Raw genomic sequence first — 18,394 nt, 5'->3', positions numbered from 1 at the left:
GTAAAGAGCCCAGCTTCCCCTAAAACACATGATCACCTACCCCTTCCAGGGGAAAAAAAACTACAATGGGTGTGCTGTTGAAGGAAAGTAACCAATGATGGGGTGGGCCATTACCACACCAAAGTTGACTGCTTCCATAAATGTTAATATCTCTTCACAGAAATTCAACAGCACTGTGTTATAAGCTGGAAGTAACAGTTGTGGTTTTTTCCACAATTGTAATAAAAATGAAATTTTTTTACAGTAATTATTAAGGAAACAATGTTCTCCTTGTTCTCTTATTCAAACTATAGCATTCTCAGGACTGCTACTCGGTGACCTTGAACATTTGTCATTTGAATATTTTCCTATTCCGTTTTATAGCATGTGATTGGAAGGGTATGCTTTGGTATGATTATTGTTTGAGGAAAATCTTTGATCAAACTTTGAATAAACTTCAGAAGAAAGCACATAACAAACCACTCAGTATCACTCCTTGTGATTGACATGTATGTATGGCCAAAAGTTTGTGGACATCTAACCAACAGACCCATGTGTGGGCCTTCCCCAAACTGTTGCTGTTGGAAGCACAGAATTTCATACGATGGCTTTCTATGATGTAACGGTAACTAAATCTGTAATGGGATGTGCATAAGAGCACATATGGGTGTGATGATCAGGTGTCCACAAACCTTTGGCCTAATTTAGCACTTTTATAGTTCATTACATCATAATATTCATGAACAATGTTAGTTGCTAATTAATACACAATCTAAGTCACATGAGCTAGCAGCAATTTGGCTTCACTTTATCGTAGGATGTTGGTGTCTGTGGAGATTTTCTGATTTTTTTGATGACCGTGGTCAGTCTGGGGCTGGACTCTCATCTGTTCGTCACAGACATTTCAGTTGAACATCAAATCAAATGTAAATCAACAGGGATGTGTTGTCAAGTCTCCCTATCTTCTTCCATAGTTTCTTTCTTTGTATATTCTTCCTAATTATCTGTAATCAGCTGACTCTTGTACTGCTTACATTAAACCTCCATCATCCCCCAAGTCTTAGTGTAGCACCTGAGGTATTTTTTAATGTTTCTCACGTAGGTGACATTTGGAACCTAACTCTCCCACTGGCGTCTTCAGATGTGGGATGCCCTTTGTCTGTGAGGCTCACCATGCTTCTTTTTGCGAGTGACTCTAAAGTTAATGGCAAAGTTGAAAGCATTTCCACTTACTGCCCTTAAACTTGACAGAGGTAGAGGGGAGGGCATACAAATGGTAGAGCCCAGCTTTTTAATATTTTACATTTGTGCTTTAAAAATGACATTTGCTGCAACAGCAAATGCTACGTCTTTGAAGTAGGAGAAAAGTAGAGGAGTGAGCCATTAGATGATAAGGATTAAAGGCAATTTAGATTGGCCTAGAACTGCAATTATATAAACAGACAGCAGACTTTTTCAACTGATATCTTTGTACTTTGTGTATGTTTATTGTGCTGTAAAACTTTGTACTCTATTACAATATAAAAAGTGGAATATAACTACAATTTAGGATACAATACATTTTTCTTTGATAAGAAAAGTAATTTTACGTCCAGTCTGAGTCTTTCGGACATTTGAACGAATTCCTAATACCATTATAAAGGCTATTAATGCTTAACTTCCATAAGAATGGAGACAGAATATCTAAACATCTAAAAATCAGTCACACAGAAAATCTAGAAATCTTTCAAAAGCATTTCTTTACAAATATTTGCATTCCTCATCACTCCACATTTTCACACTTCCAAGCAACAATACTAACATCTACTGTTTTGCCAACACTCACTTGTTTCACATTTCATTCAGCTTCTGTAACCACTGTATCCTGGTCTGGGTCTCAGATGCATCCGGAGCCTAGTCCAGGAACGCTACTCGTGAGATGAGGAATATACCTTGCACGGGACACCACACATTCACACACTCATTCACACTTATGGCGTTCTCACAACTGGCTCTACTGGAGCATTTGTTTTGCAACCTGATGTGTTTTCTCACTTTGTTTGGTTTGTTTAGACATGTAGAGTACTGTGCAAAAGTCTTAGGCACATGCAAAGAAATGCTGTAGAGCAAAGATGCCTTCAAAAATTATGAAATAAAAGGTTTCTACATTAAAAAAATACTATAAAGGGGGGTAAACAATAATAAATGAAACAAAGTCAATATTTGGTGTGATGACCCTTGCTTAAAAAAAATAATATTAATAATAGTAGCCTCAGGAATTCGTGTCGTTTTCAAAGGAAATTAGGTAGTGAGATTTATTGAGCATCTTTCAGAACCAGACACAGTTCTTCTGGAGACTTTGACTGTCACACTTGCTTCTTATGTTTGCAGCAAAACCAAGCAGCCTTCTTTATTATTATTTTTGGCAGAAAAGTGTTCCCTTACATAATATACTGCTTTCTTTAATGACATACAAACATTTTTATGTAACATTAAATTTTGTGCTGGAAAACTAATGTTTGGGGATCTAAAATGTTTTTGTACTGACTCGATAATGTAATATGATAACGATAAAGTCATAAAATTAAAAATCTGTAACAAAGTTTGTACTTAAAAATAGGGTGTCTAAAACTTTTCCACAGTACTTTATTAACACGGCAATCACACTCGGATCTGTGCCGAAACAGTCAGGCCAAGAACACATAAACAGGCGCAGTCTGACCAATAAGAGGACAGTTTACTCACATGTGAACCGCATAAACACATTTGGGTACGCTTTGAAATGTTTCCTTGTGAAAGCGAACCGAGCCAAGGAGAAAATACAGCATTGTAACAATTTAAGTCCCGGTTTCCGAACAGAGCACAGATCTGCAGGTCTGAACGTGCCCTTAGTGGCAGTTTAGTGTAGCCAGTTCGCCTAACAGCATGTTTTTGAGAGGTGGGAGGAAACTGGAGAACCCAGAGGAAAGACACAGAGACACCATGCAGAATTCTGCACAGACAATAACCAGAGCTCAGGAACAAACCGGGAACCCTGGAGCTGTGAGACGAAGCTGTGCCACCAGGCTGCCTACACCAGGACTCAGTCCAAGACCATGCAGAATAAAAATTACATTAAAAAACTAACAGATTTTTACAGTATTTATAAATGTGCTCTGTGTAGGCAGCAGTATAAAGTGAACTTATCACCCACACATTACATGCACATACATATGTATATATTTTTCTACTAATAAAAGACACCTTCTCATCGAATGGCTCAATACAAAAGAAACAAGAAGACAAAGATCTGTTTGTAAAGTTATCCTAGTCATGTTATTACTGTTTAAATGAGTAGCTCACATTTGGGTGCTTTACCTTTATTTATTAATTGATGCTATTTTTCAGATCTCTGCTTGTAGTTTGAAAGCAACTGTTTAACTTAATGTAATGATGGACAGCTTGTAGATCATCTGTCTGTTCTTATCACAAGGTCTCTCTTGCTTTAAGAAAAGCTGAGGAACTGTTCTAAGGATGTCAGATCTTTTAATCCAAGGCAAAGGCAGCTAGGTATTTCACATCATCAGATGTTTTAAAAAAGGATCAGTTCATAAGAGTGCTTGTCTATCTCACCCCTCTGTATTTGCACATTTTTGTTGTTCTGCCATGTTTGAAATGAAATGTCTGTCAGTAAGGTTAAAATGTTGAATATTATATTAGATGTGTGTCAATTTCCATAAACAGTCAGAATTATTGGCACCCTTGATAAAAATGGGTTTAAACCGGAAAGGAAAAAATGCCTTTAGTGGTTGATGAGCTCAGTCACTCTCTGAAAATATGAACAAGTAATCTGAGCTCATTCCACAATACAGCAACTCTCCAGATCCTACAGTGTTTGATGTCCTCTGTTGTGGACTCTCCTCTTCAGCTCAGTGGGGTTTAGGTCCAGATGTCAAAAGGTTGGTTCTCTGGTCTTTTAACCATTTTTGTGTTTATTTGGACATATGTTTTGAATCAGTGTCCAGCCGGCAGATCCAATTGTAACTTCTTGGCAGAGGCAATATTTAAAAAATCCTGGTACTTACATGGCATCAGAAATTCTAAAAAGGCTCCAAGGGCATTTGGGAAAAACAGCCCCACATCATCACAGATCCCCCAGCATATATAACAGTGGGGATTATTTTCTCTCCTGTATAGCCATTCTTCTCCAAACCCACCTTGAGTGTTCATTGCCAATAAAAAAAAAACCTCTATTTTTGTTTCATCTGACCATAGAATCTGGTTTCAGTCAAAGTTCCAGTAGTATCTACCAAACATCAGACCCTTATGTTTGTGGCTAGATGGAGGAAAATGCTTTATCTGCCATGATTTTTAGTAGCTTGTTTGCCTGGAGGTGTTGTCTAATTGTAGATTCGGAGACTTCATGACCCCAACATGCTGTAAATTCTCCAACTGTTGTGTGCAGAATTTTTTTTTTTTTTGCCTCTCTAGCCATCTTCCTTACTGTGCGTGGGGGTTGGGGGGTGGAAAGCAGATATGGTATGGCATGATATGGTCATTTTTCAGGCATGTATCTATTTTTATAGTCATTGCATGATTTATGAAATTCGGCACACTTTTTTCCTCATTTCATTTCTTTAATCTTCCCCATGTTGATTAATGACTAAGGGAATTTAGCCTCACATCATCTCATATTTATACCTCAGTGAAACAAGACGTTGTGGTGACTTGGTAAAAGTTCCTAAATGGTCTGCACACATTCACACACCAGTGGCAAAAGAACTACCATGCAAGGCGCTAGCCTGACATCGGGAGCAACTTGGGGTTCAGTGTCTTTCCCTAGGACACTTTGGCATGTGGAGTCATGTGGGCCGGGAATTGAACCGCCAACCCTTACGATTAGTGGACAACCCGTTCTACCACCTGAGCCACAGCCACCTCTAAAGTGTTAAAAGTAATATATTAATGGTTCAATTACATTTTGTTCATTAAAAAAAAAAAAAAAATCTAGGGGTGCCAATAATTTTGACACATGGTTTTCTTAGCACATTTTTTAATTCCTTAGAATGTAAATTCTCTCATTTTCAGTGTGGGATTAAGATAATTACCCACAAAGACATTTTATAAACATTTTTTACCCCTCTTTACCAAAGGTGCCAATAATTCTGGAGCTGACTGTATGCTTTGTTTTTTTTCTGGTGCTAAGTGCCAGGTATCTGTGTTCAGCAGACTGTGCAGCAGATGAGATTCTGCTCCAGATTTAGAAATGTGGGAGATAATGACTACCCAGTGCTCACATTTGGCATATAGAGAGGATGATGTTTTTGGCTGCAGTAAGAATTTATTTTTTCAAGCATATGGCCTGATGCACTGATGACTCTCTCTTCTCTGTGTCTCATCCACTCAGCTCTTTGAGTTCCTTGGCCCTGAGGGATTTGAGATGATCTCAACGCTTCTCCAGAAAAGGTCTGATATTGTGGACTCTGTTCTGTCTGCGCCACCAGACAGCAGAGTCAGCTTCCCACCTGGTGAGTCGTGTTGTCTGCTAGCTTCAGAACAACAAGACCGAGCTCAGAACGATTCTGTCCTCCACTGTGTAATGACAGAACTGCCATACCATGCTTAGCTAATGATTCAACTGTAGCATTTATATTCAATGATTAAGTGCCTCAAAGAAACACACAGCAAACTGACACACAAAGCTTTTTAAAAAATGCATTTTACCCACAGCGTGCATTGTATGTTTTAAGAATAGAAAAAATATTAAGAGTTAATGGTCTTAGCAACAAATCATTGGTCAGGAAATTAGCAAAAATTAAACAAATAGATAAAGTAACTTAGTATTATGGGATAGCTTTTCCCTTTGGAAAAGCTTAAACAGTCCGTACAGGATTCCGTGGAGTTTTTATGTGATTGTTGCGGCCAAAAATGCTTGCTTTTGCTGTGGCTTTTTTACAAATTTGCAATGCAACTTGCAGAGTTGTTGGTGCTGTTGGCGAAATTGCAATTGCACAAAATTGTTTTGCACAAAATTGTCTTTCAGGTCCTTTTAGCCATACTCATGTTCAACACACATGGCTCTGGCTGAATGCGCATTGTGATAACGTCACATGACGCATCTTGTCCCAAATCTGCGGGAAATCTTCGGTAGTTTTTCGGTAAAATTTACTCGATTTTGCATTAATTCATGCGATCGTAAAATGGCTAAATCCTGGAGGGCCTGTATAAATGTTTAAGCCTAGCAGGTAAACTTGTGGACAGCTTCTTTTTAATTTTTATTTTATTTTATTTATTTTAATTTGGTTTTCCTTTATTTTAATTTTGTACACCCAGACATGTTAGTTTGAATTTTACATCAAGCTTTTTAATCATTATCACGCATACAACAATGCATATACCTTTGCATATAAAAAGCCTATAGAAGTGTATTTTCCTGTTTCTAGCTTTTCCCCAAACAGTTCACTGCAGCAGAAGTAAAGAGTGAATGATGGCACAGGAGGTTTCCTGAGTGCATTTTTTTCATTCTGGCTAATTTCCTGAGAAATAATTTGTTCTTAAAACCATAAAAAGCTTAATAATTTGTCATTTTGGGCCCATTCTTTTTGCCCTTGATTGTATGTAAAGGAGTACATTTTCAGCCTCGTTCCTTCTTACAGTACATGCCTCTCAGCCAGTGTATTTGGGTTTTGGAATTTTTGGTTAATTAGGTACAATGTCCAACCAAACCAAATTGCAAATCAACTAAACGTATCAGTTTTTCCTCTGATTTGAAATGGACTAATAGGTGTGAGATTTTTTCCCCCCCTCTAAACGATCTACATACTGTGTGTGGCCGTCATGTTAGTACAAACATGATATTAGATCTTCATATGAGATAAGATTGATATTCATAAGAAGAATAGATTGATCTAGATCTGTGATTGCTTTGTTAAGGCTTTATAAAATAGTTGCTTGATTCTGGCTTGACATCAGATTTTGCATTATTCAATGCACCAGGTTATCAGGACTGTGTGTAATATTAATGAACAGATAAATACTTTTCTTGCTGAAAGCTCCAGCTTGGTCTGACCAGCTTCCAGCTGCCAAAAGACAGAACGCACCGGTAAGTGCTAGTAGATGGAAAGAAAATCTCAAATATTTATTAATCAATTTAATCAAGTAATAGGGAAGTTGGCAAAGCCACTGGCTCAGTCTGTGTTTTGGCAGCTGGATTGAGTATTTTAGGAATATTATTCTAACAAAAAAGAAAAAGGTTTTCCATCTGCACCAATGAATAATAAGTATTTATCAAATGTGCTTGTAGGATTTTCTGTGTGCTCCCATATTTTTTTTTCTCAAGTCCTTGCCAAACAGCTTCCCATTGAACCCTGCTATTTTCTTGCATTTCTATTAGTCTTTTATCCACCGTCTAAAGAATAGGTCAACATTCAGTGATTATCTAATGTTCTTGAAAATAAGTGGTGGAAATCTATTTCGTCTTCTTCCCACACAGTGTCTCTTGCTTCCAGATGATCATATTAATTGGTTCATTGGTATTAAACTCAGTGTATAGGATGTTTCTTGACCGCTGTTCATGACTTCTATTGCTGCATTAAGGACACTTTGATTATAAGACCTTGTAAACCTTGCGTAACTAACCTCATTCAGCACCTTGCTTAGGCAGGAATAAACCGGTTTGAAGGACTGGAGGTTAATAATGAATTTTTAAAGACATATATATTGACTTTGCCACAAAGAAGTGAATGTGGCAGTAAAATGTTAAAGAGCTCAACACTGCTCCCTTTCAATCCTCTGTCTAATTTTTCTCATTTCTTTGTGTTTCTGCATGTCTGACTTTCTTTCAAATTATCCTGTTTTCTGTTCTAATACTTACTCCAGTTCTATTGCTACAGACATGCACTGTCAAAAAGAGCGAATGGGCTCCTGGCTAGTCAAAAAGTTCACTTGGCAGATTGCTTGTGAGATGAGAGTTACCTTGACAACCATGGGTAGAGGTCAAAAGACAGGCTAAAAGCTGCTGATGAAATTGCCCACTCTTTGCATCCCATTAAGAGAGGTGGGTTTTCATTGTGTAGGCTTGTCAAGAGATGATTAGCTGTAACAGTGCATGATCTTTTGTAGGGGTCCAAGCGTTAAATGTTATGATGCAAAACTTTAACCTTTAACTGAATTTTGTTCATAATTATTAAATAGCCACAGTAGATGCAAGGTCAGATGATTGCCCCTGATTTTTGGTTTGGTTATCAGTAAACCATATGGACTTTTTATTTTATTAGTATTATTTCAGTACATGTATAATATAACTAGCTTATACACTGATCAGTTTTCCCAAACAGCAGTAATCTTTGAGTCTCAGCTGAGCATGTTATTCAATTAATACTTCATATACATTTCATCACTGTCCTGAACCCTGCTTACATCTGCAAGCTTTTTGCCACAGTGTGTTCTGCAGTTATCACTGAAGCTTATAATATAATACAGCGGGTAAGCACACAATCCTTTGCCAAGACTTGGCTCATGTTGTGTTCCTGGTTTTATAACAAGCATTGGGAACAATGGTTTTATAACAAGCATTGGGAATATTGTAGCTTTTGACATCAGATTGTCGGAGGATTGATTCCTTTCCATGAGGGATTTCATGATGTAGTTGCTAACGCAAAGCGAAAATACACCTAGTTAAAAAGGAAAAGAAAAATCACTAACGCTTTTTCCTGGTAATTGCTCCACAGGGGATTTAATAACTAATGCTGCAATGGACACATGATGCAGAAATAGCCTCAGTGTCGTGCAGTGTAATGGAGAACACATGTACTTGCACAGTGAAGCCAAAATCCAGGCAACAGGGGCACATCAAAGAGAGGAAGGAAGAAAAAGTGGTGCAGTTCCACACAAGCCTGGTGTCAGCACGGGGCTGTGGAGATACAGATGTGTGACCATGTCCCAAATGCAGTGCTGACGAAAAGAGAGTAGCTGCTTTTGAGATGGAAATCGTGGGGTGGGAGAGTGGGTGTCAGAGACAGCATGAAAAATTCAAAAGAACCTTTTGAGTATTGATGGGCCATCGCTGTCAGTGAGAGGATGGACAAGCCTAGAACTAGAGTGCAAAGAAATGACATTCGCAGGCTGGAAATATTATTTTGGGGAAGAAAAGAAGAATGACTTTTCCAGAATAGGTGTAAGCACCAGACAGGAATGTATACTATGATGTGAAAAAGATTCAGACTATTCAGGTTGTTTCATAGGTAATGCAGTCCGTACAGGATTTTGTTGAGTTTTTGGTGATTGTTGCGGTCAAAAATGCTTGATTTTGCAGCAGCTTTTTTCAAAATTTGCGATGCAACTCTGTTTATTTATTTATTTTTTTTTGTGGAAAACTACTTGAATTGGCAACTACACAAAATTGTTTCGCAGTGATGTTTGTTTGTAAATGAGACCTTTTAGCAGTACACATGTTCGACGCACATGAATAGAAGTGGCTGAATGCATGTTGTTACGACGTCACATGACATGTCTTGGCCCAAATCTGTAGAAAATCTGCGGTAATTTAGAAAAATTGCAAGCTCCTCCGAATATGATTTTGCATTCATTTCTGCGAGCAGGAAAATCCCGGAGAGGACTGCTAATGACCGACTGGAACACGTTTTATGCACAGGTTAAAAAATTAGCATTTACAAATTGAGTTTCAGTTTACAGCATTTACAAATTTTAAATTGCTGTAGTAGATTTTAATTTATTTATTTAATTCTTACTAGTAAAAATAATCTGGATAATATGAAGAACATGATGCATTTTTAAGCCATGGCCTCGGCACAGGTGTATTATGATGCTGTGAAAACCCAGGAGTGATTCTGTGTTTACATAGGCATCCTTTCATCCATTTTAAATTCCCTCCCCAACACCCCTTCACTCTGCCCCAATCTCAATCTGTTGAAAAATATCCTCGAAACTACCAGTTGCCCAGTACAACCAGATAATTCTTCTGTAAGCAAAAAAAAAAAAAAGACAGAAGAATAAAAAGAATACAAAAAGGGGGGGGGGGACCTACAGTAAAGCTAAAATAAACATTGGCAGTGCTTTGACAGGGTGCGGTAATTTATTTCTGGGGAAGGGGTTTAAGCTGGACACTGAATTAGTGACCTTCCTCTTTGACAGGAATGTAAATGTGACGTGAATAGCTTTGAATTGTTTGAATGGACGGCTTTACATGAGCAGGTATGTTTTCATCACTTAGAGAGCCAGTTAAGGCAGTGCTTTGGATGAACCACCTTCATATAAATGTACGTAGTGCTAGATAACTGATAACATCAACCTCTTGTGTAGCTAACTAGAAGTTTCTTGACGATACGATCTAATATCCATTCTTTTAGCCAACGATTTTATGTACTCTGATACCTCAATGACTGCCACGGTGCAATTTGGATTCGATCGATTCAGGGGCCTGCAATCGATATTAGATGATGCGTCTATTTCACACAATCAGTCACATTTCTATTAATTCACAGATGCAACCAAAATATATTTTGAGAAATGTATTGAGCTTTTTTCCGCTATGAAATACTACATTATTCAATAAGGACCCGTGATGAACTTTAACTTTGACGGACATCATATTTGGGATGTGGCTGGAGTTAGTGTCCTAAATAAAGGTCCGTCTCAGGGCCGGAGTGGGAGCCATTTTCTGCTCGGGAGTTTAATGACCAAGACCAGCCCATTTTTTTCCTGGTGGAAGAACGTTGATAAATGAAGTGACAGCTCAGTTCTAACTATCCGGTTATATTTATTACTGACATGTTTCAGATAAATAACAAATGACATACTGAGTATTGTTTTCTGCCACAAAACGTCCAACTGTAAGATGATGAAAAAAAATGTTGGATTGCAGTCAAACAAATATGAAGTATTTCAGTTAAAAATATACTTTTTTTTGGCAGCTACCTCACACCACGGCAAGTGACGACGGTTTGTTTATATCAACGACCTGGTTACACACGTGTGTGTGTGTGAAAGAGAGAGAGCGAGCGAGAGCATACACACGCTGAGCCAAGTGATGTGAGAAAACGTAACTTTTTACTGCATAAGTAACTGATGCGCTGCTTTTAATACAAATATAGTGTAATTAGTTACTTTAGTGATCAGTCACGCAATAATGTAACACATGCTTTTTCTGTGTGTGTGTGTGTGTGTGTGTGAGGTACAGAGAGAAACGAGTGGTACGTCTGCCGGCCCAATTTATGAGCGGCCCACCGTTGATTCTCCCGATTAGCCGCTCCAGCTATGGTCCATCGTAAAAACGATACATCCATTGATGTTTACGCATTGCATCGATATTTCGGATTGTTGGTTATTTGATCGATACATATCAGTGGATCGTTACACCCCTACTAACGAGCTCACACTGGTAGCGACAGTCAGCTGAAAAACTCATTACGAGGAAGAAGAAGAAAAAACATATTACAGCAAAGTCACTTTTGTTCCTTCTTGCAGCTACAAGTCAGTATGTGCCAAATTTCATCCGTCTATAGTGTTATAATTAGCTTAAAAGTAGTTGAATGGCTGCGTGTGCAAAAGCACAGGTCTGGGTACATTACTAACGCTATCAACCAGCCCACACACTTGTGTCAGTTTAATATGTAAAATCAAGCATCGTCTACAGTTTGCATACCCCTTGTAGAATCTGCAAAATCTTAATACTGTTAACAAAATAAAGAGGGATCATAAAAATCCCATGATGTTGTTTATTTAGTGCTGTCCTGAATAAGCAATTTCACATAACAGATGTTTACATATAGTCCACAAGACAAGATAAATTTATAGCTGAATTTATAAAAAATTACCCCATTCAAAAGTTTGCATACCCTTGATTCTTAATACTGTGTGTCGTTACCTGGATGATCCACGACTTGTTGTTTTGTTTTGTGATAGTTGTTCATGAGTCCCTTGTTTGTCCTGAGCATTTAAACTGCCCACTGTTCTTCAGAAAAATCCCCCAGGTCCTGCACATTCTTTGCTTTTGCAGCTTCTTCGGCATATTTGACCCTTTTCCAACAGCGGCTATATGATTTTGAGATCCATCTTTTCACGCTGAGGACAACTGAGGGACTCGTACACAACTATTACAAAAGGTGCAAACCTCAAGAATGCAACACAATACATTAAGAGCCAGGGGGTGTAAACTTTTGAACAGGATGATCAGTGTAAATTGTTATTATTGAAAATGATTAATCAGCACTCGACGCTCTCTGTTGAGATATCAAGTTTTTGCGTCTTCTGTGAACGTTAACATAATATTAACTAAGTATTCGCGTACTTGTGAGATGTTGTGTTATCTTCCCTAATGCGGTGTAACAAATATTAGGTGCTTTTACATTCTGGGGAACTTTGTGTACATGTGGTGGGCTTAAGAAGTAAAAAAACTCTAGTGTTGTTAAACTTTACTCTAGTCAAATTTGGACTGATCTTGGCTGATGCACCTTTAACAATTCTTTTTGAGACATGAATGTACTGCTGTGGTGTTTGATAAGATCCCTGCCAATCCAAAATACATGTTTGTCATATTTGTATTAAAACAAACAAAAAATTGGGTATGTAGGCACTATTTATAAGAGAGCACAAGCTTGTTCCATTTATAAACATTAAAGTCATTAGTTCATTAGTTTCACGTCAATGAGTTTAACAGTGAGCATAATAGCGACATGTAGGGAAGCCTGGATTATGTAGCAGGAATGATGCTCACAGTAATAAACTAATAGCTTCGGGTCACTTGGAGGCACACAGCTGTTTATAGTCAGGCTGGGAACAGCATGTAAAGATGCAGTTTTCCTCAGTAGTCTGGATAATTAACCATTTTGTTACATAATAAACCAACAAGTTTCCCAGCTGGTGTGTGCCGTTTCACCAAGCATATTCAGGATCTCTGCGTGTGGTTGTATGAATTATTATTAATTAGGTCATCTCCCTGTTCTGTTGATATGACAGCAGAACATGGAGGTTACTTAATGATTTATGATGAAACCCTTGGGTCATTCTCGTGTCGATGCGTGTTCGCTTGCAGCATGACGGAGCAGTTTGGGATGGCCCTTTGCTTTGGCAAAATGAATGAGCTCATATCCTTTCCTAATCAGATTGATTGGTTTCTTTTAATTCAGCCTTTTATAAAGCCTTACCTGACGTTTCTGATCTCTGTGCACTGTCTGTGTAATTAAGCCTTTGGCAGTTGCCTGTTATAAATGGGACATCACAAATGTTGTCTTTATCGCAAATGTTATGTCACAGGGTTGGACAAATCTCTGTCCCACTTGCCCCGTACAAGCTGATTACAGGTCCAGGCTATTAGCTTTTTATTCAAAGTTGCAGACAAGTAGGTTCAGTAGGTAGCTCTTTTCTTTTTCTTTCTTTTTTCATCCAACCGCCAGAGAAAAAAAAGAAAAGAAAAAATGAGACTTCTTGTTGAGTTTCACAAATTTCTGTAGATTTTTTTTTTTGTGTGTGTATTTCTTTTGCATCTAGCCACAGCATACTAACCGTAGACACTACACAGGATCTTCCAAAAGTCTCCATACACAGGGGACTATGTTTGCCAGCACCATGTCGGTTGTGTCTTCATCAGTGGACTTCCGCTTCTGAGTTGGTCCGCAACACTTCCAGTTTTTTTTGAATTTGTAAATAAGTTTGGCAACAGTGTTATGTGTGATGTGCCTGCCATGTTTCCTGTTAAAGTCCATCACAACCTTGCGGCAGCTTCCTGTTCCAGCCGTGAGAATTATTTCAACACGTTATTTTTTTTTTTCTCGTAGGCGTTCTTAAAGGCTATCTGAAATAAATATATAATATAAACGAAGCATGAAAAATTTTGGAAGACATTTTGTTAAAAGGGTTAATTTCCCCCATGTAGAGACTTTTGGGACACCCTGTAGTTTTGCACTAGCTCAATTAATCTTGGGATATAAAACTTTGCATAGCCGTAAGTAATGTTTTTTTCCCCAAACCAGCCCTTCTCCAGTTTGTACAAGAAGGTGGAAGCATGAACTCCAACCGTTTTAACTGATTAACATTCAGAAGAATGCAGAAAAGATACTTGATTTTTTAAAAATCTAATATTAGTAATAGGTTACCAGATAATCACCACAAAATTTATTTATTTATTCTTTTTAAATATTTTTTTGGCTTTACAGCAATGTTAAAAGTGATCCAAAATGATAGAGCTGGTGAGATACTGAAGCTTTGCTATGAATGCGATGAAGCAATTTTCATCTAATACTGCAGTTAAGAATATATGCATTAAAACAAAAATAAATTTTTTCAAAACTTTTTTCAAAAGTTCAACTTAAATATCTGGAAAATTATCATTTACCATTTCCACTATTGACGTCTCAAATTCTACTATTGTACTGCTAGTTTCGAACTAGGAAGTAGAGTTTCACATGAAGAACACAGATGAGAGAAGTGATGCACAGTGAAACATCCCAGTGCGCTTATAGGAAATATAGGCCCTTTTGGCATGCCACTCAATTAATCGTTTAAATAAAAGGCAAGTTTTTGGAAAGTGCTATAGTTTTATAAGTACCGATAATTAATTCCCGAGTTTGACTTGCGCTCACATTCATGGGAATCGCGGCACAGTTCCGGTGCAAACGAACTCCGACCATCTCCTACATTTTCCCAGGTAGTCTCGGATTCGGTACCGCGGTGCGCTTCCTGCTCTACATGACAGCTTACGCATTAGCAATTTTTCATGAAACTGTGCTCTGTTTCGGATTAAACTGCCAGTGTGAAAGCCCCCTCAGTTGTAAAGGTTAAATCACATGGTGAGGATTGTCCTAATCTACCAACCAGTGAATGTGAACACGTGCTTCCTCTGAGACACATGAAGCCGATCTTTTCGACTGCTACTGTCAAAAGACCGGCTGAACACACTTGGAGGAAAGAGCTATCTGCCCTCTTCTGCATACATGAGCTTATAAATTGGTTCATATCACTTTGACTAACAGGAGAGAAAGTAACACCATCCCTCCTTCCAGAGAGCTTGGGAAAGTTTGCTCTCTTTGATGACTGTGGTGTCATCAATATTTGAACTCGGCTGCCTCCTGATGATAAGACGAATACTTTTCTGTTTCGCCACCTGGGAGCTCATTTTGAGGTGTCCTAAGACGGGTAGAATAGGATTCTGTAATATAAAACTGATATAGCACCATAATTGTGTTAATATTTTAGATTTTTTTTTCATGATATATCGTCATGCTGCTGTACCGTAACACCCATAACACAATAACCTGCTTTCAACTATGTTTACTGTAGTGTTTTCTGTGAATTTGTGTCATATTCATGTGTTTTGTGTCTGAGCAGCTGATATTGCAGCAATATTGTTGACTGGGTTATATTTCATATCTCTCCTTCTACTGTTACAGCAAAATGCTGGGTTGCTGTAGTTTTTTTTTTACTGTCTTGGGGCCAGACTGCTTCACCTGCTTCTCCCAGAGAGTCAATGAGATTAGGGATTATTCCTTCCAGGCCTTCCATTCGAGCAATGTCAACATATCACTGATGGTTTGGCTAATTTAATAGAAAATAAGTAGGCTTTCCTGCTCGCAGACTTGGGTAATTTCACACTCTCACCAATCCTGTTATTGTCTGATATTTTTGGATATATTCTTTCCTCAAATACATTTATCTAGGAGGAAAAGTTATATTTAAAATATTTAACTGCTGTCAATCTCTAGTGTAGTTTACGTGTTTGTTTCTCGCTGATATGAAGTGACTTTATTAAATGTATACCTGGGTGAATCTGTTGCCTTGAATCTAGGCTTTGAACACACTGAGAATGAATGAAAGTGATTTTAAGTGGATGAGACAAAGATGTCATAGTGAGCAGGTACGAGCTAACAGCGTCAATTAAACCAAGACCAATGTTGCTGCATTAGATTCTGGCTGGTTAGATCAGCCAGGTCAGTGATAGCACATCTGGAAAGATGTGGAACTGGAGTGGCTAGTGAATAAAATGCACACTGACACACACTCACTCACTCACTCAGTTTCCTGTGACACCTTGAGGACACTTGAGATCTGAGCATCTGGCTTTGGGGGATGATGTTGATCAAGAGTTTTCATGCCGTTTTGTACGTCTCGATGCACAGCTGATGTTATGAATATAAAAAAGAATGATTTTGAAAGCTGAGTAAAATTGAGGCAGTAAACATTGGGTAGGGTGTGCGGTGCTTGACGAGTGTAACAAGCACAGCAGAGTTTTACTGCTGGGTTGATGACAATCCATCAACGCAAAATAGTGTGCCAGCAGCAGTCCTGAGTATTTTTTTTGGCGTGCTTGAGAGAAACTACTATTAATTAAAAAATGATGAAAGAACGATTTTCATTCTCAGAGTAAAGGTAAATAAATTCTGTTTGCGTGAATATTTTTAAAACAATATCACACTACCAAGAGTGCGGTTATACTGAATAGCAGCACGACTGTGATTCAGCCATAGACACGAGCCTGCAGGGTAAGTGCTATAGGTAATTACAGCTGTGCTGATATTCAACGATATTATTTTATCCAATCAGTTCTAGAAAAAAGAAATTAATTTCAAGTAAGTGAAATTTTGGACACAATATGGTCAATTTTTCTGTTGGTTCTGTGGTGGCTCAGTGGATAAGGCTCTGGGTTACTGCTCTGATGGTTGGGGGTTCAAGCCCCAGCACTTTCAAGCTGCCACTGTTGGGCCCTTGAGGAAGGCCCTTAACCAAAATCTCATGGCTGACCCTGTAAACATGTGAACACAGACGAGCAGAGTGATACAGACCCTGAAAAGTCCCAGTGCGCTTATAGGAAATATATACACTCTTGGAACACTGCTTTTTTAAACATTACATTTTAAACATTTACACAAGGGTATTTCATTGAGTGTAAGGAAGCCTGGCATGAACAGTAAAGCTACCAGTAAAAACCATACAGCAGCTCCTGCGTTCACTGTTGCCGTCTGATGCATTTACTTTTATTATATTAAATAATGTGTTTCGCTGCAATCATGGAGCTATTACCTTGTAACAACATTGTTGGGAATATGTTATAAGCAAGTGACTTTTCCTAGAGAGTCGGTTTCATGAACGAGACAAAGAATTGGCGATTGCATGATTTCGTACTGTGTATTGATGTGGCTTTTTGTTTTTGCAGATGGGATGCTTAAAAATGTGGAGTCTGCTAAACCCACATATGGCTGTCAGGTTACCATTCAGTCTGAGCAGGAGAGACAGATGATGAAACTCTACCGTCGGGAGGAGAAAAGGGAGAGGAAGAAAGAGAAACGAGGAGATGAGAGCGAACTGTCAGAAGCGTTTTTTAATTTTGACCCTAAGGAGCTGAGACTGCAGAGGTAACCATATGATCACTTCCTCTCTCTCTCTCTCTCTCTCTCTCTCTCTCTTTTTCTCTGGACCCTCTGATCCTCCTTTTATTATAGAAACAGACACCTCTGTATATTTTTAATCAGAGTGTGTTCATTGAAGAGGGGAAAAGCATTATACAATGCAATTTGAGGCGTATCAGTGTTCCCTCTTTGCTTGGGTTTACATGCTATGTAGGCGCAGTTATTAGCTAGGTAACTTACACTGTGGAATCTGAGAAGACACAATAGGCTTTTTCCCTGGAAGGTGTGATAAAGGGAGATGAAAGTGTTTTCTTTCTGTATCAGGTCTCTAAAGAGATTCACTGACACCAAAGTGGCCTTGTTCAAAGTGAAGCTCATTGCAAGTGCAGAGACGAGAAGTTAAACCACCGAGTTCAAAGGCTGTATTGAATGTGAACATTTGTGTCACTATACAACTCTGAGGTCATCCAGTAGGGTAGAGGGGTGTGTGTGCGTGTGTGTGTGGTTTCCAGTGGCAGCTGTAATGGTAGTAGCAGTTAAAGAACTTTTTATTGAGGAGATAAATGAGTTACCAGTTCCAGCTTCGTTACCATTAATAAAAACAAGGGATTTTTTTTTTTACTAGATTTTCACAATCACTCAGTACAATGTTAGTACACTCAGACAGAAGCCATCCACAGTTTGGGAGTAGTTAGCTACAAATAATGATGCTACTAACACACATGTAGGATAGCGCTGCCTGCTTCGACATAGATGAAATCACAGCCACCTGCAATTGGTTACTTTGTGTCCCGAGTCCCCTGGGATAGGCCCCGGGCTCCCCGTGATACTGTATAGGATAAGCGGAACAGAAAATGGATGGATATGTCTATTAATGTTAACTAGTTAGCTAGATATTTCTGTTGCTTTTCAGATGCTTTATAATTATGGGATGTTAACTGCTTTACACTAAGAGTGGTTTACAAACACCAGAGCAAAATCTCTTTCTGGCATACCCTATACAAAACATGTACATTTTTTATTTTGTGAAAGAAATTAGCTGCAGCCCCAATTCCGAAAAAGTTGTGAGAGAGTGTTGCTTGACAAGTTACAGTTGCTAG

The 18,394-nt window shown here is 38.4% G+C and overlaps 1 protein-coding gene across 1 annotated transcript in view; it reads left to right on the top strand.

Moving 5' to 3' along the window:
- ascc3 (activating signal cointegrator 1 complex subunit 3) overlaps positions 1–18,394 on the top strand; it is a 176,134-nt gene that overhangs the window by 13,548 nt on the left and 144,192 nt on the right. The window contains exons 5-6 of the mRNA XM_053631683.1: positions 5,345–5,465; positions 17,102–17,300. Of these exons, the coding sequence (XP_053487658.1) occupies positions 5,345–5,465; positions 17,102–17,300 (320 nt within the window). The remainder of the gene's footprint in view (positions 1–5,344; positions 5,466–17,101; positions 17,301–18,394) is intronic.

Source organism: Ictalurus furcatus, chromosome 1 (assembly GCF_023375685.1).
Source record: "Ictalurus furcatus strain D&B chromosome 1, Billie_1.0, whole genome shotgun sequence".
NCBI lineage: Eukaryota > Metazoa > Chordata > Actinopteri > Siluriformes > Ictaluridae > Ictalurus > Ictalurus furcatus.
Note: the sequence above shows the minus strand (reverse complement) of the source record. Positions and strands in the feature narration are given on the sequence as shown.